This window comes from Daucus carota, chromosome 3 (genome assembly GCF_001625215.2).
Source record: "Daucus carota subsp. sativus chromosome 3, DH1 v3.0, whole genome shotgun sequence".
NCBI lineage: Eukaryota > Viridiplantae > Streptophyta > Magnoliopsida > Apiales > Apiaceae > Daucus > Daucus carota.
Window position 1 is genome coordinate 38,733,113 of NC_030383.2, and position 24,663 is coordinate 38,757,775.

A 24,663-nucleotide genomic window follows, 5' to 3' on the forward strand; every position below is an offset into this window, starting at 1 on the left:
ATTTTTAAAATATAAACTTTGGGTTGGATTTAATTTTGCAAATATTTTATGAATTGTTATTGTTTTCAGAAACAATGTTTTATAAAACCACCCATTGATTTGGAGAGTTAGTTACAGTCAATTGTTACTTGCTGAGCTGTGTAGCTCATCCGTTTTTCTATATTTCAGGTTCCATCATGTCGAAGGATTTTGAGGATAAAGTTTGGGACTTTTGGACTTTATGCTTCGTAATTATTTGCATTAGTGAATAAAGAGTTAGTGTTTATTAAGAATAATTTGATGAATTTATTAAATATTGGTTTGGATTTATGGAGCTGCGTCTCTAATTTTATGACTTTTGATTATTGGGTTTGACCGCTGCTTTGACTTATATATTATTGGGGATTTTAATTTAAGTAATTCTATTATTTATATCATGATATTAATTTTTAATATTCCGAAAATTCGGGAGGTTACAATCACGAATTTTGTTTCCGCATGCATACAATATTCTAAACCATATAGTATAAAAATGTGTTGCAGGTAGACACTCTATTTTTAGTTGAATTATCCATATTTAATATTTTTTGTTTAAATTTCTTGGCAAGTTTATCTATTATCAATGCAAATTTTTTTGAAAATAATATTATAATGTACCAAACACGGCACGATTTATAAATCAAATTATCCAAACATTAAAAAAACTTATAAGTTCAGAAATCAATCACTTAACAATTTAAAAATTCTACTTACTTCTACTTCTCACTCCTGCTTCACTTCTTCATTTAAATAAAATAAGAAATCATCTTTTTTAAGTTTAGCAAAACGTCCAAAAAAAAATGATATTAACATACACTTTAATATTCACGAGAAAAGTGATATTTGACCCTCTCTCTGAACTGCTCCACTTATTTATCTAATCTAGCGTTCCAGTTCCAGACAATAATGTACCAGCTTGCATGTAAATACCAACGAACTGATCTGACGTTGAAATTCCACCAAAAAAATATTTATAATCCACCTAATACTGCCTAAAAATAATCAAAATCCGTAGAAAGCATCACAGTTGTTAAAACTAAAGTAGTGATGAAAATGATTTGCCAGCTTCATACATCTCTTAACTTTGAAGCCAAGAGTCATCATAGTGTTCGTATATATCACCCATTTCTTGTAGAATAATAATTATAATTTAATAAAGAAAAGAAATAAGATGCATCAAATAGTGTGGCAAAGTTAGGGAGAGTTTAACCTGTCCCGATTGTTCGAAATTTTAGTACTTCTTTTTAAAGAAAAAGTTAATACTTTTTGGTCATTCTGTTTTTTTTTTCCCATTTGGATCTCAAAATGTCTATAATTAATTATTCCCGTTTCCGTCAATGGAGTTAAGTATGCAAATTTTTTGATAAGACATATTCATTACAATATTCATTACAATATTATTATGATAATTATTATAAAGTCCTCCCTATGAAAAATTGTCAAACTATTTCAAAATGTGACAAATCATTGGTGATATATGAAATTTTGAAAAATCAAAATATTTGAAAATCTATATTGTTAAGTTTTTGTGTATATATTTTTTGGTTGGACACACCACCCATTAAATTTGATTTAGTATGATATTGTCCTGGCAATATAGTATTGTTTTGAGTCATGGAGGCGTTATGAATTTTTTTTTTGCACTACAATTAAAGATAAAAAGCTTTGAACTCCAATACCTCGTATTAATATTAGTGAAATTGTTTGGTTATATATTTATGTTTAATACAATTTTTTTTTAAATTTTCAGGTCAAGACCGCACATATTAATTTTTGATTTCTTCCCAGAAAGATCATATTGATAAAATCGTTGTGACTTATATTTAAAATGAATCATTCTTATTTTTATAATAAACATTTTGAATTTATACTTACTCAACTCAACCTTTACCCTAACCAAATTAAAAAAGTCACAAGTTACACAAGAAAGAGTAATCTAACTAAAGTCAATGGATTGAAAAATAATTTTCCTATCTCGGGAGAATCTTGACCAAATTACAGCATTTGTTTAAAACTCTCTCCAACAGATGAATTATTCAACATGATGTTTTAACTAATAATACTGAAAATAATAAAAAGTAGTATATATAATTGATCGGAACGAGAATGTATCGAAACGAGATGAAGCCACCAAATCCTTCTTCTTCTTTCAGAAAAAGTCCTCGCCTCTCGCCTTACCTTTTCTCTTTGCTAGCCTTCATCGTGGTGGTGACGATCCTGTACGGCGAGGATTTCCGCTGCATACTCTACCAGCTCGACTCGGGAACCAAACCGAACCTATCCAGTATATCGAAAACGAGTATAACATTAAAAAATTATATTTACAACAAGAAATATTTATTATTATGAGAAGCTGAGTGAATTTGGTTTGGTTTTGTTTTGGTGGTAGAGAAGAACAGTAACAATGAGAAGGTAGCGTTTGCGGTGAGGAAAACTGATCAAGGTGGATGTGACTTGTTTAAAGGAAGGTGGGTGTGGGACGAGTCGACTCGGCCGCTCTATGAAGAATCGGAGTGTCCGTACATACAGCCACAACTCACGTGCTTGGAACATGGCAGGCCGGAGAGAAATTATCAGTACTGGCGGTGGCAGCCGGATGGCTGTTCTCTTGCAAGGTTCGTTCCATCATCTTAAATCATATATAAATGTTTTTATTTTCATATGCATATGCATGGTTGGTTATTACATTTACGGTGGTAGACTTGTATTTCGTAATTTACGATAGTAACGTCAAGACGTGGGCTAAAATGACGACTTTGATTAAATTTAAATATATGACTCCTCTTCATTCAGAGTTAAATATATATATGCCGGCTAACTTGGATACATGGTAAACCGTATTGAGCGTTAAAATACATAATAACTTAACCAGTTAACCGGCAGTTAGATCACATGAATAACACATTCATGCCCTCTTCATACGCTTAAAATTTGATAATATTATGGTAGTGTTTGGTTGCGCTTAAAAATCAGCTATTGAATTTTACGGGCATTTATTCATAATTTAAAAAGCTTCATTCTCAAATATTTTAATCACTTTTTTGTTTTCAAAAAGAAACACCTATTTTAATCTCATCTAGACGGCCTCTATTTTTTACGTCAAAATATTGTATTAAAGTTATCATCAACATGCTACGTTCGTCTTATTTTAAAATCCAAAACAACTGGTCCCTAAGAAAATTCATTTATCGAGCTCATGCCGGCCACGATAGCTATGGGGCCAAACTTGATCGGCACGATACATCTCATGCTTGTTCATATCTCTATATATCCAAAACCATTAATACTCGATAAAGAAAGCTTTGGATTGCATTATCAACAAGTTGGCATCATGTCTCGTCTTACTCTCTCTTTTCTTTTCCTTTTTCTAGTTTTATTCTCTCCAACCTTACATGAAAACATAACTCTCCTAAAACTGAATTATAAGATTAATTTGTTTGCGTTTCAAAATTTTTTTAATTTGTTTGCTAAAATAAAATATTCCAGAGGGGTTGACGTTGATTACTTTACAAACGTCATGGCAGGTTATGTTAGCTCAACAACTAATTAAACTGCATTTATATACAAATCCCATTTGTGCTCCCTACTCCCCGCTTTAATAATTCATAAGCTAAACTAAATGATGTATTTTTGTCAGCTAAATATTTAATGGAAGAAAATCTTAGTCAGCGTTATATGATTGCTTTGACTTATATTAATAATAATAAAATATATAAATTATTGAGTTAACAGTATGTTGTACATAATTTGGGGTCCGCATTACTTATCAAATTTCATTGTTCTTGAGTTATTTGTGAGTTATTGGTGGCTAATGTTATTGTCATTGTATTACGGTCTCAACGATATTCAATTGAAATTTTAAAGAATTTTTGTTATCTATAAATTTTTGAGTTATTCAACTTGGATTTTAAAATATGTACCAGAATCTTGGAGTATTTAATTAGAATTTTAATTTATACTGCAAGATAAAATTTGATCAAGATTTTAAATTACGTTTAAAAATTGAATCATTTGCATTTTGCACCAGTTAACTTTGGTCGTTTTTGTGATTTGGTCTCGAACTTTGAATTATAGCACAGTACATCCACAGCTTATGAATTTCAATCACATTGCACCTGTTTGACTAACTTCCGTCAAAAACTAATGGTTAACGTAAAAGACAAAAAATTTTAATTTCGTAATTAGCACATTGCAGTCTTGCACCCATCAACTTTGGTCGTTTTTTCGATTTGGTCTCATATTTTCTATATGTCAGCAGCATGCATCCCCACCATAAAAGATTTAATCATCTTACAACCTTTTAACGAATTCTCGTCAAATATTAACATGTTAACTTTTAGCGTTAAATGTTGGGGGATGCATTTTGCCCACATATAAAAATATGAGACAGAATCGAAAAAACGACAAAAGTTGATTGGTGCAAAGTGCTAATTACAAAACTAAAACTTTTTGTCTTTAACGTTGACCGTTAGTTTTTTACGGAAGTTAATCGAACGAGTGCATTGTGATTGAAATTCATAAGCTGTGGGATGTACTTTGCTATAATTCAAAGTCCGAAACCAAATCATAAAAACAACCAAAATTAAAGGGTGCAAAGTGCTAATTAATCTTAAAAATTAAATAATATTCAATTAAGATTATTTAAAATTTATTAGATTTGATGATAGCCAATGTGGATGAATTTTTTTCGACTTCACAAAATGATGAATTTTGTGAGATTGTTCGTTGTATCTTAAGATATTTGAAATCCTATCACAATTCATAAGATTTTTAACCATTGTTTATAACTCCAAAAGACTCTACAATATTTTATCAATAAACCTTATTAAATCAAAATTAGATATATTAAAATCATACAATGTATACACCCTTAAAAGTATCTCTCTCACTCTTTCCATGGATGTATTACAGTTTCAATGCCACAATGATGCTGGAAGCACTTCGAGGGAAGAGAATGATGTTCGTCGGGGATTCTCTGAATCGGGGTCAGTACGTATCAATGGTCTGTCTTCTCCACTCTCTCATACCTGACCACTCCAAATCCATGGAAACTTCTGGTTCCCTTACCATTTTCACGGCCAAGGTACTCATACATGACCACCATGCATGCATTTACGCCTGAAATTGTTTGTCAACTTATAAATTTCATACCACGTCGACGCATTGTGCAGGATTACAACGCGACCATTGAATTTTACTGGGCACCATTCCTATTGGAATCGAATTCGGATGATGCAGTAATACATAGAGTATCTGACAGAGTTGTCAGAAAAGGTTCAATCAACAAGCATGGTCGGCATTGGAAAGGAGTTGATATCATGGTGTTCAATACCTATCTTTGGTGGATGACTGGCCTTGATTTCAAAATTTTGTATGCCTGCTTCCTAGATCTTACCAATTTCATCTCTTTTACCATTTCAAAAGTCATACATTGACAACCATGCATGTCACTACAGGCAAGGTTCTTTTGATGACGAAGTTCAAGACATCGCGGAGGTATCGACAGAGGTCGCTTATGAAATGGGAATGAAGAGTATGTTGAGATGGGTGAAATTGAACATGGATCCTAATAAAACAAGAGTCTTTTTTACTAGCATGTCTCCTTCACATGCAAAGTGAGTGCTGAAGCTAAATGTTTTCTTGAGCTTTCAACTAATTAAGCCATATAATGTAAACAAATGCTCATTAGTGACTCAGATGAACTGAATTAATGTTTTCAGGAGCATAGACTGGGGAGGAGATCCAAATGGCAATTGCTACAACGAAACAACGATGATCGAAGATCCACAATACTGGGGATCGGATACTAGGAAATCCATAATGCAGGTGATTGACAAAGTGCTGAGCAGAACTAAAGTGTCGATTACATTTCTGAACATCACGCAGCTATCAAGTTATCGGAAAGATGCCCATACATCTATCTACAAGAAGCAATGGAATCCATTAACCCCTGAACAGCTAGCCAATCCCGTAAGTTATGCAGATTGTGTGCACTGGTGCTTACCGGGCCTTCAAGACACTTGGAATGAACTTCTGTTTCATAAGCTTTTTTATCCTTAACCATTGCAAAAACATTCATGATTCAATGTTATTAATTTACATGAGCTAGGCATTGCTTTATTCAAAGTTTATTGTTTCAACTACCCGCCCCCAAGCCCTTCCGTCATCATCTTGGGAAAAAACCATTTCCTTAACCTCTTTATTAGCTCAAGTACGAGTAAATTACAGAGTATGTGACTGTATTTTTTACCTAATCAACCAATAGCATTTCATTCCAGCTCCATATTTTTTTAAAAAAAAAATCACTAGAATTAATAAGAATCAGTTTAATAAATTATCTTTCCATATTTCTATCGGAAAAAATAAAATCAAATAATTACATAAAAAAAACAGATAATTACATTCGAATCTTGTAGAGTTAGGATCATACATTTACACTTACTCGGTGTTAGCCGTGTGATGCTAGTTGCGTCAATGAAGTTGTACAAGTTGTTGTTGCACCACCAAAACTGAAACAGGCTTACTAATATCTGGAGAACTGAGCAAGTCTCCCAAGACACCAAGCTCTGGCAATTCACTCCATTGTGCTAGGCCTTGTAATGCTCGGAAATCCTTATGTCGCCGCCCTACTATAATAAGATCAAAACTATCCTGCATTTCTTGGATTAAGGAAGTTGTGTCTGACCCATCATTCACTGTTTCCTGCTGCAACACTATGTTGTCCCGGGTTGAAATTAGATGTTTTATATCCCTCAAACTCTCAGAGTCGAGTATTGTTTCCCACTTATTCTCACTCTGTTTATCATCGATCGAAAGAAGCTGTACAACTGTGACCTGAACTGCAGATGAGTAGGCCATACGCTTGATATAAGCCAAGGCCTCACGATCGTCATCACCTCCCAGGAATATAACAGAAACACGATAAAATGCTGAATCAACAGGTGATGTGTGGCGTAATTTACGACGATCAACAAGAATGCCTACAGAACATGGGGCCATTTCCAGAACAAAACGGTTTATTGATCTGAACATACTGCTGTCAAGAATCATCTGGCCTTGATAATTCCATTTTCTATGAAACGGAAGTATTATAAGGGATACCATCTTGTCAAATGCAAGTGAACATATGTCTTCATGCATGTACTTGGGTAGTGAAAATGCAGTAAAAACTTGAACACTTACCAAACCTCTATTCTGAGTTTCAAAATATGTAAATGTATCTATCATCGGCTGAGTTCTAGAACTACTTGAAGAACCCTTTTGACCTAACGAATGATTGATTATGAGGGGCGAGGCCCGTCCGAGAAGCTCAACCAAGTTAAGGGCATAGGCTGCAATCGGACTCTCCCTAGTTGGATTGGAAACTTCTAAAAGCTTTATGGCAGCTAATGCCTCATCATGCCTATGCACACATGCTAATATGCGGAGCTCAGAATTTAACGTTGAGTGCATCAGGTTTCTTTTCTGATATCCTGTATACGTTTTTGAGAAATCGTGCAAGAATCTAATGACTATTGTTATGATTATTGAGGTCACAAGTACTGAGACAGTTGTTGATGCGAGGGTCTCTCTATCTATTGTCTGCACGTGAAAGAGAAAATACAAAATTACCACCCTTGCATGAAAGGCCGGGCACAGCAGAAGTGCACTATTGTTGGGACATCAAGCTCGTAATTCATCTTTTTTGCAAGTGAATTTCAGAGGCAAATATATAGTAATGCTGTAGTTTACACCTTGTAAAAAGAAAATGACTAGGCTTTCAGGTTTTTATATTTGAAATACATTCTTTAATATACGCACCCATATTTTTTTATCTTTATCTTCCATCTCTGCAATTGTTTTTATTCCCGCTTCCCCACCTCCCTCCCAACACAAATTCAAAATGAAGAGGATTAAATGTGCATGCTCACTCATACACTGCATCATAGAAATGGATCCTGAGTTCTATTAATCTTCTAATTCAAATTTAAACGGGATTTATTCTATTGAGATTAAATGGCTGTGTATGGCCTTCAGAGCCTATCGAAGTCTAATTTGGATACAGTTATACTCTTTTTCATGCAGTATATACATACAAATTAATACAAATACATTATTGAATTTAGTTCTGCTCCTGATACCCTAACGCCTTGTGGTTAAAGACAATGATAACTTAAACATTCAAAATATCCCTGGTGAGAAACTAAAGTGGAGGGTTTTATATAAAAGAAAAAATCGGAAGGAAAATACTGATAAAAGATGCATATAAAAGATTAACTATTAGAAGCGTGAAAGAAGTAGATTCCTACTTACCATATTAAGATTATTATTGAGATAGGAAGCCATTTGAACAATGCCTTGCGCGTTCAAGATAACCGAGAGAGCAAAAGCGTCCTTAATAGGCACTTGTGTCACCAGGGCCGCAATAACAGTTACCAAAGATTTCACAAAAGCACTACCGAAGCAGATATTAAATATTAGGCCCTGAAATCGGAGATCAGCATACTGTGTGAGATCAATTATTAGGCCACAGTAAGTTGCCATTATAGGCGCCAACAACCCAGACGTTACACTGTCCAGTTTTTCCACTAGGGTAGACCCCAGAGGTGGACCAACCGGCACACATAACCCAAGTATGAATGGACCAAAATGGTAAGGAAGTCCAATACTATCACTTAAGGTTGCTGACAAGAGAACAAGTGCAGCAATCATAGTTATATAAAAGCCCTTCACAGGTTTTCCTTCTGGAGTGCTTTTTATGATCCATTTGAACAAAAATGGCCTAACCACAAACACTATGCTTACAAAGAGGATAGCAGTAAAACTAAGGGCCTGCATCATCATAAAAAATGAGAATTTAGACTGAGCTGTGGAACTGATGAACCCGAGTCTGGTAAAAGATGTAAATGTCGAGAGTGTTGTAGATGATAAGTCACTGATCAAGGCAGATGTCAAAGCAAGACGACCTAGCTCTGTGTTGACAATTTCTAAGTCCATAAGCAAAAGAGCGACAACGGGAAATGGGGACATTGTCTGGACTTGAATAACAGTTCTAACAGTTGGTCTTCTGTAAAGAGGTAATATCGTGTCTAGGTATCCAGACACAATCAAAGCAAGTGCCAAGGGGAGTACAACTGTTATAACTGCCATAACCCATGCCCTTCTTCCTGATGTCTTTACCAAACTAGGTTCCATTTTAACTCCAATCAGGAACATGAAGAAAATGTATCCAAGCCTTGATAAAGTTGCAAGAAAAACTTCTCCCTCTGGCGGAAAGATACTATTCTCAAGGCTTTTGTTAATGTTCCCCAAGACAGTAGGTCCTAGTAATATACCAGCCTGCATTGTAAATCAGCCAGAGCCCAATTACCAATCAATGACACTGTTCCGTACAAAGATCATCGACATTATATAGGCAGTACATGTTTTTGTAAGTAATTGCAGAGCCCAATCTACAATTTTTGATAAGATGATAGACAATCACTTGTAACATTAAGAGCACCTTTGTCAAATGCCTATTATGCTCAAGTAATAACTAATAAGCATCTCGTTTCGATTTCATACCATTTATGATTAAATCCTAGGTTGTTAACCGACCAAGAATTCATGATTAACAATTAAAAATCCATAGCAATTTTGACATTGAATTCAGCAAATCCTAGGTTGTCAACCGACTAAAAATTCATGATCAACGACTAATATATCATATAGCAATTGTGACATTGAATTTGTCAAATCCTAGTTTGTCAGCCGAGATTAACAACTAATAAATCATAGCATGAATAACGACTAAAAATTCATAGCAAGACATTGAATTCACCAATCCTAGGTTGTCAAGCGAGTAACATTTCCTAATTAACGACGACATTGCACATGCAAGACATGATCATATTGATATTCATCAAATCAAATGAGTGAAGAAAGTAGCACGTACCATGATTTCAGCAGCAATGCGGGGGAGATGCACAAGCCTGAACAATTTATGAAATGACTCGGTAAGAATATAAATAAAAGCCAATTGAAATTGCAAGCGTGGTAAATCATATTTCAATAAGCTTTTGAAATCATTAATACGGCCCCACACTCCGCCGATATGGTTGGGAAGCACACCGCTGCATAATTCACCGCCAGGCAGCTCCATCATCAACTTTACCAGGTCAGATTCATGCTCATATATTTTTATTCATGTATAAAATCAAGACATTTTGCTGCTACCAAATCATCCATATGAATTACTATTTGATACATTTTGTGGAAATGAATGAAATGGAGTGTCGTATAATTATAGCACCGGTGTTTTGATATTTTTTAATCTATAGAGCCCAAAACAATGGCGATGTTCTCTTGCTTGGGTGTCAAACCAGCTAAAAAACAAAGTGTTCGGTTTTCCAATTAATTTTCTTATAATCCTTTTCTCTTCTTAGGATAGAGTAATTAATCATGAATTCTTTCATTTTGGTCACAAATAAATAAAAAATTATCACTTTTGCAAATTAACTAACATGAAAGTTCGTGCGAAGCACAGACCTTCAGATTAAATCATAATTTTTATTTATTATATTCATAAGTTTTGGATTTTAGTTTAATTGATTTTTTGTTTCTAAACTATACCAATCAATTTATGTGTTTTAAATAATTCATAATTTAATTACTTAATCGATTAAAAAATTATTTTATATTTAAAATTGTTTACAATATTTTATATTTAAAATATATATTTTTTATAATAATATTTCATCACTTAAATATATTAAAATAAATAACATTCCTGAATTTAAGAAAGATATCTATATTGATAAACTATGTTTGGATAATTTTCTTTGCGAAAACTATGTTCTAACTCTCTAAAAAAAATGAGTTACCCTATTAATAAGTTGATACACAAAATACACATTATAGATAAAAACATCACCAACAAGCTAAAGATAATCACTGACTATAATTTTATATAAAAATTTCATCAAAACACTGTTTTAATAACCTTTACAAGAATAAAATATAAAATTTATCTTTACAAGAATACACTCGGTGACTACCTTCCAAATAAAATTTATAACATCCGTTGATATATCTAAACCTCATATTTTCTTTATTAAACCTTCATAAAATATTAAACTTTTTGTCGTATAGTTCTTATAGAATAAAAATATAACTTTTTTGTATAAATTACTTCCTTCGTTCAGCCAAAAAAGCACTAAAGTAGAAATGGCAAAATGTGTGATTGGTTTGATTTTAGTTTTCATAAAATGAATTTAGTTTGGATAAATAAACCAAAATCATTTCTAAATCATATATTAATAAATGTGGTTATGGTTTTAATTTGAATTACGGGTAAACTAATTTAATAAGTAAAAACATGTATTATATAATGAACAAAAATTAATTTACCAAAGTGACAATATAATGAATCGTAAATACAACAATAGTGTGTGTTGAGTGTGTGAGTTGATGTAATGGTTTGAGTTCTAGACTTCTCAAAAAAAGATCATGAGTTTGAATCATGATGTGCGTGCGTTGTAATTAGCAAAAAAAAATAGTTATAAAAAATCTAAAAAAAGACACAAATGCAGTTAGATTACAAATATCGTTACATCATATTATGACAGAAATGTGAGATTAGAAATCAAACTAAATCCACTTTTTCAAATGTGATTTCATATTCGCACATTATGATTGTTTTATAAACTTAAACGTGATTTCATATTGCACATTATGATTGTTTTATAAACTTAAACTACATAGAGTATGAAATATTAAGAAGAGTCTAAAGGCAAATAATCGAAATTACAATAATATAAAAATGATACGGAAAGGAAAGGTTACTAGTAGCACTAAACCGATCCTAACAGTTCCTCCGTTTCTTCCTCCTCCTCCCTCTACACAAACAAATGTCCGCAGAGAGAGCCAGAGAGCATATCATCATCATCGTCAGCGTCATCTGCATCACGAGAGTTCTTAAACATCCATGCCCACCGAAGAAATCGAAGAAGTACCTCCTTCACCCCTGACCACCAACGCCTCCGAAGACAAAGAAGAAGTCACTCTCCTCCAAGATGGCCCCGACTTCTACAAACTCACGGCCCACACCGGCACGGCCCCCAGCGGCGCCACCGTCTACGAGGCCACCTTCATGCCCGAAGATACCTCCGTCTTCGATCACGCCGGCCCCAACGACGTCTTCGTCGCCCTCCAGATGGCCCACGACGCCGTCCAGCCCCACAAATTCAACAACCTCGTCATCGACGCCATGAGGAACAAACGGTGTCGCCACACCAACATTCTCCCCATCAAGCACATGTTCGATTCCGGCGGCCGCGCCTGCGTCGTCATGCCGCTCAATGAAGTCCAGTCGCTCCGCTACATCATCGCCTCCACGCCCATTTTCCGGCAGGGCTTTCCGGAGGATTGTATCGCAATCGCGCTTCGCGAGACGATTTACGGTCTCGGCCGTGTTCATAAGTACAGCGCGCATAAGAAAGTCACCACGGGCGAGATTTTCTTTCATCTGGATGATCATCGAATCAAGCTGGCCTATGGGGGGTCAAGCTTTGATCGAAACTGCGAGATAGAAGCCACATTGCAGGGGTCTAATTCTACGCGGCTCCCCATTTGGTCTGTTCACCAATGGGGGGCCGCGCCCGAAGTTTATGACTCGGGGCATGACCCCACCAGGTATATCCGCAAGAGTGACATTTGGCTTCTTGGCATTTCTGCGTTGGAGTTGGCCTATGGGGGATTGGAGTTTGGTGAGCGTGAGGACTTGTTGCGGTTCATTAATTGGATTAGGATCGAGAAGAGATTGCCTAATAAAGGTGAGGAAATAGATTTTAGTTTAGTGAAAGATGAGGCGGTAGAGAAAGAGAAAGAGAGAGATTTGAGGAGATATAAGAAAGTGGATAACTTGGACAAGAAGTTGAAGCAGACGGTGAGGATTATGAAGGTCCGGTACATGATTGCGAAGATTCAGAAGAAGCATTATAAGATCAAGGAGTACAATGAAGAGAAGGAAAAGAAGAACAAGTGGAGGAAAGTCAAGAATTATCTTAAAAGAAAGGCGGATATGATTCCAGTTCCAGAGAGCATAAAATCGGGGATGAAGAAGGAAAAAGCAAAGAGTTATCTTAAAAGAAAGGCGGATATGATTCCACTTCCAGAGAGCATAAAATTGAGAATGAAGAAGAAAAAAGAGAAGAAGCTGAATTGCTTTACGAAAGAATTTGGAAAAATGGTGGCACTTTGTTTAGCTGAGGATCCAGATATGAGACCTGATTGTTGGGATCTTGTGCATCATAAGTTCTTCAAGAAGTCCAGGACTGTCACATACTTTGAGGATGTTGTGGTCAAAAAAGCGAGAGAGCCGGTTTGGTATTACTGATGCTGCATCATCATATTGATAATTTCAAAGAATTCAATACCAAAAATACTATCTGGAGGTGAAACCTGACTTTTAGATTATTTTTTTTCTTTATCTTGATTCTTGTTTTACTAGTGATGATTGGAATTTTATTCAAGTAGTTTACTAGTGATGAAGGGAGGGCTTTATTTGTTCAGTTCTTGTTTAGTACTGATGATTAGACTTTTAAATTTTAAGGGTAAATTTATCAGGATTTTGTAGAGAATACCTGTTATTGCAAGATGAAATTTGATGATATTTAATCTGGTTCGTAGTTCTTACGTTGCTAATGATTGTTACAATCCAAGGAAATGATCAATAAATTCACTGAAGAATGTTTGGCTTGAATTTATGAAATATGAAGTTGCTCAAGTGTGGTTGGAGCATTTCCTCTCAACTAACATTGGCTAAGTGATAAGTCCAGATTGATGTTCTCATAGCAATCAGTTTGATAATACTCTGTAGCCTGTTGGTGATGTTGTGCAGCCGATAAATTCTTTCGCTCTGGAATTCATTCTGCACCCAAAAGATTCTATCTCTCTGCAATTTCAGCTATTACTTCTTATTAGTTGTCTGAATGCTTCACTGTTTTTAGTCAATTATTATTTTTAGGACAGGATGATGATGTATCCCATACACTATAACTATAAGAACTAGCCTAGCAATCCCTTAATTTGTTTCTGACTTCATCTTTGCATTTGTGTAATATTTTGACAGGGTGTCTGTTGGTAACTTTTTAAAAACTTTTCGACATCATAATCTGCATAAATAAGGCTACCAATCAATTAACGTTTTAATTGTGTATTTAGTGGACTGCACCAGAGAAGCTCGGCTCATACAACACAGAGCTGCCTGAATTCCCTTTCAGACCCCTTTCAAGTTGGGCCTGCAACAATGATTATAAGAGCATCATTCAGAGAGTATCCTGAGCCAAGACAGTCGCCTCATGTTCACTCTTAGATAAACAAAACACGTGATGATCCAGTATAGACTGTGAGAATAGTACACACCATCTTAGGGAAGACCTGACCATGAAACTTAGTCTCAACCCAGCTGCATGATAATCTGGCCATTTCCTGCTGCATTACAATCTGTCATTACGTGTTGTTCCAACAACGAAGCAAAACAGCCTTAACGACAGATATCCTAATAACAACATTATGAACGAAACTCACTTGTATGATGCTAAAGCTGTTTGCTGGACTGTAACCTGCATAACCTGCGAAGCTATTTGCCAGTATGTACCCTGCATAACCCGCGAAGCTATCTGCCAGTATGTAACCTGCATAACGCATAACCTATCTATTGTAATCATGTCTAAAGTAATAAATACTTCAGATTGCTGTTATTATTCTTCTAATTGGATCCAATTATCAAATGACTAATCCGGTTTATTTATCGACCAAACTTTTCTATGTATCATTCTTTTTTTAGAAAGAAAATTATATGTTGCATGGGGAAAGCGGCTTAGAAGGGCATGCAGAATCTCCACCACCCCCTTGTTTGTACATTTGAGCTACTTAAATTTGATGCACAAATTGAAGGAGTCCTGAAATTTCTCCAATCCACACTTCTTTGGGTACCCCCAACATTATGCATTTAAGGTTTAAATATAAAAAATATGATAGATAAAAACCAGCAAGAGAGACAGGAAATACTAGGATTTATTTTTCTAAAAAAATTGTAGCTTCTTGAGAAAGAGCTCTGCCTTGGATACAATCAGAGTTGTCCCGGACTATATTCCGGGGCAGAGACGCCTCTTTCTCAAGTAGTTGAAAAGGCCATACGTAGATATGGCTTTTCAAGATTTTGATCTCATAGAAGAACGCAATAAAATCACCAGAAGAAACAAGACGAGAAAGATTATTACAATTTCAGTTGTTGTTGCCGTTGCAATTATAGGAATTGTGGTTGCGGCAGTTTTTGTAACCATGAACGAAAATGATGGAAAAAATGATAAATCAACCTCAAAAAATCAACACAATCAGCACCATAAGCAGGATCAGCACAAACAACAGGATCAGCAGAAGCAGAAGGATCAGCACCCCAAGCAGGATCAGCACCCCAAGCAAGATCAGAAACCCAAGCAGGATCAGCAACCCAAGCAGGACTCACCGGTATCATCAAAATTGGTGAGTACAATTTGTGCTGCCACAGATTTTAAGGAAACCTGCGAGAACCACCTTCAAAAAGTGGCACAATCAAACTCCTCTGCTGAACCAAAAGACTTCCTTAAGTCTGCAATAACCGTTGTCTCGGATGAGCTTGACAAGGCAATGGACGAGGCTTCCAACATCACTTTTGACAGCCCTAAAATGCAAGCCGCCTTCGAGGTATGTAAATTGGTGATGGAAGATGCCAAAGAAGAAATAACTAGCTCAGCTTCATCTCTTGACGTAGATGATCTAGGAAAACTTGCTTCAGAAACCAATGACTTGGAGATCTGGTTAAGCGCTGTCATGTCTTACCAACAACTCTGCATTGATTCAATTCCAGAAGGCGAACAAAAAACTAAAATAGAAAATGCCTTCACGACATCAAAAGAACTTACTAGCAATTCACTTGCCCTTGTGTCTCACATGTCTTCAGCATCTGATAAATTCAGTTCCCGCCGTCTAATGTCAAATGACAATCTTCCCACTTGGACGAGCGAGGAAGACAGGAGGCTGTTAAAGGCTGATGCAGAAAAGCCAACACCTAATGTTACCGTTGCTAAAGATGGTAGTGGAAATTTTACAACGATCAATGATGCATTAGCAGCATTGCCAAAGGACTACCAAGGAAGGTAAGAAATTGTTTTACAGCGATTTCTTCCTCAATTATAAACCAACATAATTTATGCATAATGTGTTCATTTTTATTGTAAATATGCAGGTTTGTCATTTACATTAAAGAAGGAACATATGAGGAGACCGTCGAGGTTACCAAGAAGATGGTAAACATTACAATGTTTGGTGATGGATCCCAAAAAACAATAATTACTGGGAACAAAAATTATGTTGATGGAGTTCCAACCTTCAAAACTGCCACTTTTGGTAAGTCCGCCTGAAAAAGAAAAAACCTGTCACTTGCTCGTATTGTGTAAGAAAATGTATTCACGCGTTCATTCCTCAATGCAGCGGCTGTTGGAGAAGGCTTTATGGCTCAGTCTATTGGATTCAGAAACACTGCAGGACCAGAAAAGCATCAAGCAGTAGCCTTGAGAGTACAATCAGACCGTTCAATTTTCATTAACTGTCGAATGGAGGCATACCAGGATACCCTCTATGCTCAAACACATCGTCAATTCTATCGTGGGTGTTACATTACAGGCACCATAGACTTCATCTTTGGTGATGCAGCTGCAATTTTCCAAACATGCAATATCTATGTCAGGAAGCCTATGGACAACCAAAAGAACATTGTAACCGCTCAAGGAAGAGCAGATAAGCGTGAAACTACTGGAATCGTGTTACAGGGCTGTCACATTATGGCAGATGATGATCTGAAAGCAGATCAATCCCAGTTCAAGACTTATCTTGGCAGACCCTGGAAAGAGTATTCAAGAACAGTCGTGATGGAAACTGAAATTGAAGATGTGATCGATCCTGCAGGATGGCTAGAATGGCAAGGAGACTTCGGGTTGCAAACTCTGTACTACGCAGAGTATAACAATAAAGGTCCAGGGGCTGAGACCAAGGACAGAGTAAAGTGGCCTGGTGTTAAAGTGATTGAAAAGGATGAAGCTAATCAATTTACTGTAAGCAGTTTTCTACAAGGTGAGAGCTGGTTGAAAGGTGATCACATTGGTGTTCCTGTTCGTTTCACCCTTTCAGAGTAGTGTGATTCTGCGGTGCATGTTTTTCTTAAGCACGTATATAAGTCGAACCTTCATCATGGATTTGGAGTTTCGAGTGAGATTAAGAAACAAAATCATTGTTAAATGAAGTCATAAGTTTACATCAATTTTGTCTAAACACTAGTAGTTTTGGTTTTTGATTTTCAAAGCAAGGACTGTCTAATGTCTATGCTAGCTCATCTTCTATATATAAGCCTATCTTTCCATTCATAAGAGTAGCCTGTCTGTGCAAAGTGGAAACGAGTTTCGTAAGAGAATAATCATCAAAACGGAAGAAGATGATTTCTTCATGACAACTAAATATATCATAAATTGATTTAAATTTTTGAAAGCGACGCTAATTATAACTTATTTCTTGCCGGAGGATAAAGCACCTGTATGTTGGACAAATCATAAAGGAACAAATTAGTGATAAATAAATATGTGAATTCTACGAAGCTGTAATTACAGATACTGAATCGCTCCTGCAACACATTTCTTTGGTTTTGATTAACAAAATCTGCAGCTCAGTTATGACGGCCAAAACTAGCTAATACCTAGAAGCCTCGAACGAATCAACCAGATGAAACTTATGCATTAGAATATCTGCAAAAGAAAAAGAAAGTTGAGCATAATGCAGGGGGAAAGAAAGACAATGATGCAAGTTAAACCAAACAATACAAAAAATCATGAAAAGTTAAAAATCGTTGGAATTTCCAAAACCTCACTACACAAGTATATCCTACTGTAGTTTCCGAATCATCAATGCACTATAGTCTATATATAAGAAAAGATATCTCTATGAACAATCCAGAAATACTTGATTACAAAAATGAGACCACCTTATTACTACTGTGGAACTCTTCTCCTACTCATACTTGGATTCAGTAAATCATATGCATATCAAGAAGGTAAGGTAACCGGCAGCAGATTCTTTATCTTTGGCGACTCTACTGTTGATGCCGGAAACAATAATTATATCAGTACCACGCCTGAAAATCAAGCAGACTACCCTCCATATGGTCATAATGGATACTTTGAGAAACCCACGGGCCGATTCTCAGAAGGCAGAATAGTTGTCGATTTTATAGGTATTTAATCCTCCTAATGATCAACTCTTGTAGAAGAGTTAGCATTTTCTTGGATGCATGATATTAATCTCTGTTTCAGCTCGACTACTTGCAGAAGGCTGCAGGAAGGTCCCTATGCAAAAGTTGAAACTGAATTTTTTGTTGAATTATATCGGAAAAGTATTTCATTTGAATTTGTGGTTAACTCTGTATATGTTTCAATGTTTAATGTGTTATGCAGCGGAATATGCCCAACTGCCGTTGATTCCTCCATTCCTACAACCATCTGCTGAATACGTGAATGGCGTAAATTTCGCCTCAGCTGGAGCAGGAATTCTTCCTGAAACCAACCAGGGTTTGGTACATATTTCAGCCCTACACAATGATCTCTTGTGATTCATCATCTTATTGTCAGGACTGATGTACTAATGCATCGTCATCATCGTGAATTCGTTACAGGTGATTGATCTCAAAACACAACTAAATCATTTCGAGCAAGTGAGACAATCACTGATCGAAGATCTGGGGGAAGCAGAAGCCAACACAGTTTTGTCAGAAGCTGTTTATAGCTTTAGTATCGGAAGTAATGATTATATGGGCGGTTATCTAGGTAACCCCAATATGCAACAGATGCATGACCCGGAGGAATTCGTAGGAATGGTGATTGGAAATTTGACACAAGCCATACAAGTAAGTTTGGTATTTCAATATCCTTTTTCTTGGTAGAACTAAGCTTTTACCAAGATTACAAAGTAACTTTTTTGGATCAGCCAGGACTTTAAATAATTTGCTTACTATTTTTTAACCAAGAGCCGAATTGGAAAATGCCAGGTCGCTCAAGATGTGTTTCCAATTTTTTTTCCGGACCCCTGTATGTACATTAACCATCCAATTAAAATTAATAATTATATTGACCAGGTTTTCTAATAATGGTGATTCAGGAATTGTATGCGAAAGGGGGGAGGAAATTCGCCTTCTTAAGCTTGTCATCACTGGGTTGTTTACCAGTGCTTAGAGCACTTAATCCGAGAAAGGAAGGTGGGTGTTTTGAAGAAGCTACAGCGCTGGCCATGGCTCATAATAACGCATTCAGCTCTGTCCTTGCTAACCTTGAACATCTGTTGAAAGACTTCTCCTACTGCAACTCCAAATTTTCCATTTGGCTTGATGACAGAATCAACAATCCCCTTAACCATGGTACGAAATTCTTGTTATCAAAACTGCTGTGTTCTATCATTTTTGGTCAAACAGTGCCTGATAACTTGGTTAATGATCATCAACTATTTCATGTATTATGTCACTACTAGCCTTTAACCCGTGCGAAGCACGGGCGGATATAAAATTCGTAATTTATTAATTATAATTTAAATTTTAACATCATTTTAATAGTATTTTAGAATTGATAAATTGGATTTTAACCCGATTATATTTACCAACTGATTATATATTTTGGACGGCTACAAATTATACCAATGTCGATTTATTATAATATTGTATATAAATTATATTTAAAAGAATAATGGTGGAGTTTTTATCTTGTACTACATCTCAAGTGTTTGTAATTTAAACGGTATAAAACTCTTTAATATTGTAAGAGTAAGAGAAGTTTACATGTGACAGACTTGTAGTTACAAAAGAGATGACCAAACCAAAATTTTGTACGACTACAAATTATACCTATGTTGGCTTATTATAGTATAGTATAGATGTCAGTACTACTTTTATTTATTTATTTAGGTACATAATACATATAATTTGTTTTATATGATTTATATTTAAAAAATTATATTTACTCTGCTCCCTGTTTAAAATATATTTTAACAAAATTTCCATATCCATCATTTTGTTAACAAGAAATTTAGTGTGCGTGTAACTAACAATATCTAGTCAAGTTTTTCTGAGTTGGGCTTTATTTTATTTGGATGAACTATAATGATGTTGGAGGTGCTCTAATAATTCATAATTTTTACTCATCTAAACTAAACTTAAATTATAAAATATAAATTACAGGATCTGCAATCTTACAACCAAATTTGACAAGATTTGTCTCCAACAATGAACCTGTTATTTATAGGGAAAATTAATTCTAAAGTCAATAAACTATAGACATTTTTTTTTCTAGGTCCCTGAACTATAAATGTCAATTCATAAGTAATTCAACTCTTGATTTTTTCCCACCTGGGTCCTTCCGTTAGATCTGGTTTGACGTTGTTAGTTTTTCCGGCGAACATGGTCGGAAAAGCTTAATTCCGGTGAGCTCGAATTTTCCGACAAGGCTAATTTGAACATTAAAAATCACAAAAATTATATGAACATGCTCATAATCACACGATCTATCAATCTACATCATTATAATTCGAATAAAAGCTATTAAAATGAAAACTAATATTCAACTCAAAATTCGGAAATTACCAAACTAAATTTTGATGGTATAGATGGATAGGGGATTGAAAAACGAGCAATTTGATAACTCAAGTTTCAAATTTGAATACCGGAATCACCTTCAAAGTTATCTTTGATTCTCATGAACTTAAGAAGAACTAACGGCGTCAAACCAGATCTAACGGAAGGACTCGGATAGGAAAAAATCAAGAGTTGAATTACTTACGAATTGACATTTATAGTTCAGGGACCTAGAAAAAAAAGTGTCTATAGTTCAGGGACTTTAGAATTAATTTTCTCGTTATTTATATCATTGTTTACATAGATGATGGTAGATTGGTAGGTTTATATAATAAAATAATTATTTGTATCCAACATTTTTATAAATTAAAATTTTAATCACATCTTTCTAATAATAAGTTTTGAAAATATTATCTTTAATTAAATCATAAAAAATACTCGAAAATATGTGTCAAAATCAAAACTATCATATAGCCAAACATAAAGGCGATTAGCGCTAATCTCCACCTTTTTAAAATAAGGCATTATCATGTGTAGTCTAGTAGCAATTCAACGCTGCCCCTATAAAATATTCATATAACATTTTCAAAAATATTCTTCTAGAATTTATTTAACTATTTAAGTTTAAAATATGAAATTTCATTTTTTTTTCAATAATCTATTTTCTTATTAGAAGTTACAATATGATTTAAAACATTTTTTGAAACGTTGCAATTATCGTCCAAAGACGTATATAAGCAATTGAATTGGTTATGTCATAGTTTTTTTTACTATATCTTAAAAAATAAATTGATATAATTTTCATGATATTGTCTCCAAATATATTTGTGAAGGTTTCAAAGACGGGATAAACGCATGCTGCGGGATAGGACCTTATGGGGGTATTTTCACATGTGGTGGAACAAAAAATATGACTGAATACAAATTATGTGAGAGTCCTGATGATTATGTGTGGTGGGATTCTTTTCATCCTACAGAGAAATTACATGAACAACTAGCTCAAGAACTATGGTACGGTTCCCCTGACGTCGGTCCATACAATCTACAACAATTATTCTCTGGAAATAATAAAAAGTTCATTATAGCTGATGTCGTAGACGATCCAAGTTACGAGCAAAAGTATTAGATCTGAGCGTTTCACTTGAAATTTGAGGTTCGATTATCACATATACGGAATGATCATATCCAAGACATAACCTTGTGTTGCTTGATTTATACTATGTAAGAAGATACAATTTGTCAACTAATAATAATTGTGATAAAAACTTGTTTTGCACAATAATAAAGAAACTGTAACCTGACTAAAATTCAAATTTAATATTAAAAAAATATATCAAATCTCAATCTTGAGGTATAAGAAATGTTAACATACTTGACTATATATTTAACATTTTAAGATATAATTGACTTTATAAATTAAAATTTTATATTTTTAGCACCGTCACTTTCAAAATGTTGATTTAGATAAATTTGTATGCATATAGTTAGCGCTGGAATATGATATTAACAAGATAAGGAGGTTTTTCAGAAATAATGGTATCTAAAAGTGATGGTTTGACAGTAGGGGGTTGAGATGCATATCCATATAGTTATACTATATGCAGTCGAGCCGGTGATACTATATTTGAATATGCATCTCAACATGCAAAACAAAAATGTCAGTAGAATTGGAAGATCAAAGGGGATAATGACACAAATAATGTTCAAGAATGAAGTAAGTAAAGAAATTATGAAACGAAAGGAAATAAAGAAGCTAATACAAAAGAGTTCTAATTTTATTGAAAAATTAATGAACACTAAAACTATAGCTTTAAATAAAAAGTAAGAAACTTTTGGCATAATTTACCATGAATGACAAGCCAATTAATGCGGACATATTTCTCAAGAAGTTGAGAAGGAAGAAGTTATGAGAATTTCTAAACATCAAAAGTTTAAGAAAGGAAAATTATTGCCGAGCTACTCAATAAAGATGAGGAATTGCGAAATAATTTTAGAAAATGGATGAAAATGTAGCTGGTGATAGAAGTTTAAATTATTGCTTAAATTAATTAAGGTTTGTTAGGTTATTCATATATGTAGGAGGGGACTAAATGTCAAATACTATATTATATACTTTTTTGATAATTTTAATTAATATATATGTGTACACACACACACATATTAAAAAATTTTATTGAAGGACATCAGATGTTCAAGAATGGTATTTTTAAAATTAATATTTTTCTTAATTTTGTGTTTCTATAACAAGTGGAAATATATTTCATTGTACAATTTTTTTTGGAGGATTCAAGATACAAACTCAGCTTGCAAATGGCGTGACTTGTTGCTTATATTTGAGTGACAACAAACTCACTCATACATTTACCGATCAGATTTTTTAAAATCTAACTAGACAAATCAGTTACTAACTTTTAAAGCAATCTGGATGCATATTATATATGATTAGACAAATTTGCTTAATATGCTTCTCAAGATGTAGTACTTTTGTCCATACTCTCTTTTTTCAATATAAATGTATTTTGTTGTTGACCAGAAAGACCAGCAAACTGTTAGGAATATGTTATGCTTGATGTGATAAAAACACTTTAATTATTTTCTTATTGTAAGTTTTAGTTGATCAACGATGACATACTTAACAGTAATATTCATTGATCAGATAACTCATCAACGGATGATGAGATGCTGTAACAAAACTTTAGTATCCATAGTAGTTGATAAGATGTTGCTGTGATTAACTGATATAGCAATTGTCCTATCAATGAATGTGTAGTTAGGGTGACAAATTGTAAATATTCTAAGTCATGTAATCTGCACAAGTGAAGTGAAGAATCAACTGCTAATCAAAAGCACCAACGGATGATGAATAAAAGCATCATCAACTGCTATCTCATTCCATCAACGGCTACCAATAATAGTCTATCAATTGATACACTCAAGAAACCATCAACGGCTGTACTCTTAGTTATCAGTTGATGGTTCTACAAGTTATCAGTTGACAGCTACAAGTCAAGTAAAAGTACAAGAGTCACATGGGTTGATGTGGAAGGTGATGCACAAGTTTTGGTAGCTAAACTATAGAGGGTTTCGTCAAATCTTGAGAAACTCGAAACCTACCATTTCAAGCAAAGCAACAAGAATATCATCTGTCGAATTTTGTATCAATTCCAAGAAATTTTACATTTATATTTGTCATGAAAAGAGTAAGTATATACTTTTGCAGGCAAGTACTTTAATACAAGCTTGTATTAGTATATATTCACAATATTTTTTTACATTTTATTGTAACAAATACCATAAGAACAATAGAGCAAGAGTTTAGTTTTAACAAGTAAGATCTGTAAAGCTTTTGCTCTTTAGTTCCTTTGTAAGCAGCCAAGTAAATTAACTTGGGAGGTTTTCAATATAAAAATCCTCAGGTGAACAAAATAATCCATCTGAAATTTTTCAAAGGCACTGTTCTTAAATTTCTGTTTAGATTTTAATTACTCTTGTGCTTGCATACAATCTGTCTGTGCTAGAAGAATTCGAAAATTTTGTAGATTGTATTCAATCCCCCTTATACAATCTAACTCATTGTTTGTACTGTTAAATAACACACACGTTATAGTTCACATGTGACTATAATATTAAACTTGTTTCTTGAACGTACTGATCTAGTTTTTTTTTTGATAATGAGAATAAATCTCAACGAATATGACTCGACAATTCACCGTGATAATTCTTTTATTCAAAAAAGCTTATTATCTAACTATCGGACATGCAAGATAACTGGGGAAATTTAGACAATAAAACTTTAATGTCCGAAAAGAAAAACCGGTCTTCTTCCAAGAATCCTGAAAATAAAACAAGGAAAACAAAACGAATATAAGTCACTATATATCACACATTATATCAAAATATTTCCACAATCATGATAACTCATAATTTAGACAATTAGGGGTCATTTGGCAAATCTGAATGTAAAGTTGATGAATGATTAATAT

The 24,663-nt window shown here is 34.4% G+C and overlaps 5 protein-coding genes across 6 annotated transcripts; 4 read left to right on the top strand and 1 right to left on the bottom strand.

Moving 5' to 3' along the window:
- The first annotated feature begins 2,058 nt into the window (after positions 1-2,058).
- Positions 2,059-6,158, top strand: LOC108211611 (protein trichome birefringence-like 33). Of its 2 annotated transcripts, none has more exons than XM_017383253.2 (6): positions 2,059-2,302; positions 2,408-2,633; positions 4,930-5,101; positions 5,190-5,389; positions 5,475-5,633; positions 5,739-6,158. In XM_017383253.2, the coding sequence occupies exons 1-6, from the start codon at positions 2,125-2,127 to the stop codon at positions 6,076-6,078; spliced, it is 1,275 nt and encodes a 424-aa protein (XP_017238742.1). In that variant the 5' UTR covers positions 2,059-2,124; the 3' UTR covers positions 6,079-6,158. The 2 variants fall into 2 exon arrangements, with proteins under 2 accessions (XP_017238742.1, XP_017238739.1); XM_017383250.2 differs by having other exon boundaries at positions 2,061-2,317.
- A 331-nt stretch (positions 6,159-6,489) lies between these two features.
- Positions 6,490-10,138, bottom strand: LOC108212442 (cation/H(+) antiporter 4). The gene is made up of 3 exons (XM_017384169.1): positions 9,932-10,138; positions 8,311-9,336; positions 6,490-7,599 (listed from the first exon to the last, which is right to left on the bottom strand). The coding sequence occupies exons 1-3, from the start codon at positions 10,136-10,138 to the stop codon at positions 6,490-6,492; spliced, it is 2,343 nt and encodes a 780-aa protein (XP_017239658.1).
- A 1,671-nt stretch (positions 10,139-11,809) lies between these two features.
- On the top strand, positions 11,810-14,700 carry LOC108213482 (serine/threonine-protein kinase BLUS1). Its single transcript, XM_017385282.2, has 2 exons — positions 11,810-13,430; positions 14,200-14,700. Exon 1 carries the CDS (start codon positions 11,963-11,965, stop codon positions 13,370-13,372), a length of 1,410 nt encoding a protein of 469 aa, XP_017240771.1. The 5' UTR covers positions 11,810-11,962; the 3' UTR covers positions 13,373-13,430; positions 14,200-14,700.
- Positions 14,701-15,011: 311 nt separating this feature from the next.
- LOC108213691 (pectinesterase) lies at positions 15,012-17,438 on the top strand. Its single transcript, XM_017385484.2, has 3 exons — positions 15,012-16,175; positions 16,265-16,425; positions 16,510-17,438. The coding sequence occupies exons 1-3, from the start codon at positions 15,184-15,186 to the stop codon at positions 17,208-17,210; spliced, it is 1,854 nt and encodes a 617-aa protein (XP_017240973.1). The 5' UTR covers positions 15,012-15,183; the 3' UTR covers positions 17,211-17,438.
- Positions 17,439-17,995: 557 nt separating this feature from the next.
- On the top strand, positions 17,996-21,945 carry LOC108212443 (GDSL esterase/lipase 5). The gene is made up of 5 exons (XM_017384170.2): positions 17,996-18,298; positions 18,519-18,637; positions 18,737-18,967; positions 19,219-19,474; positions 21,514-21,945. Exons 1-5 carry the CDS (start codon positions 18,040-18,042, stop codon positions 21,804-21,806), a joined length of 1,158 nt encoding a protein of 385 aa, XP_017239659.1. The 5' UTR covers positions 17,996-18,039; the 3' UTR covers positions 21,807-21,945.
- The last annotated feature ends 2,718 nt before the right edge of the window (positions 21,946-24,663 follow it).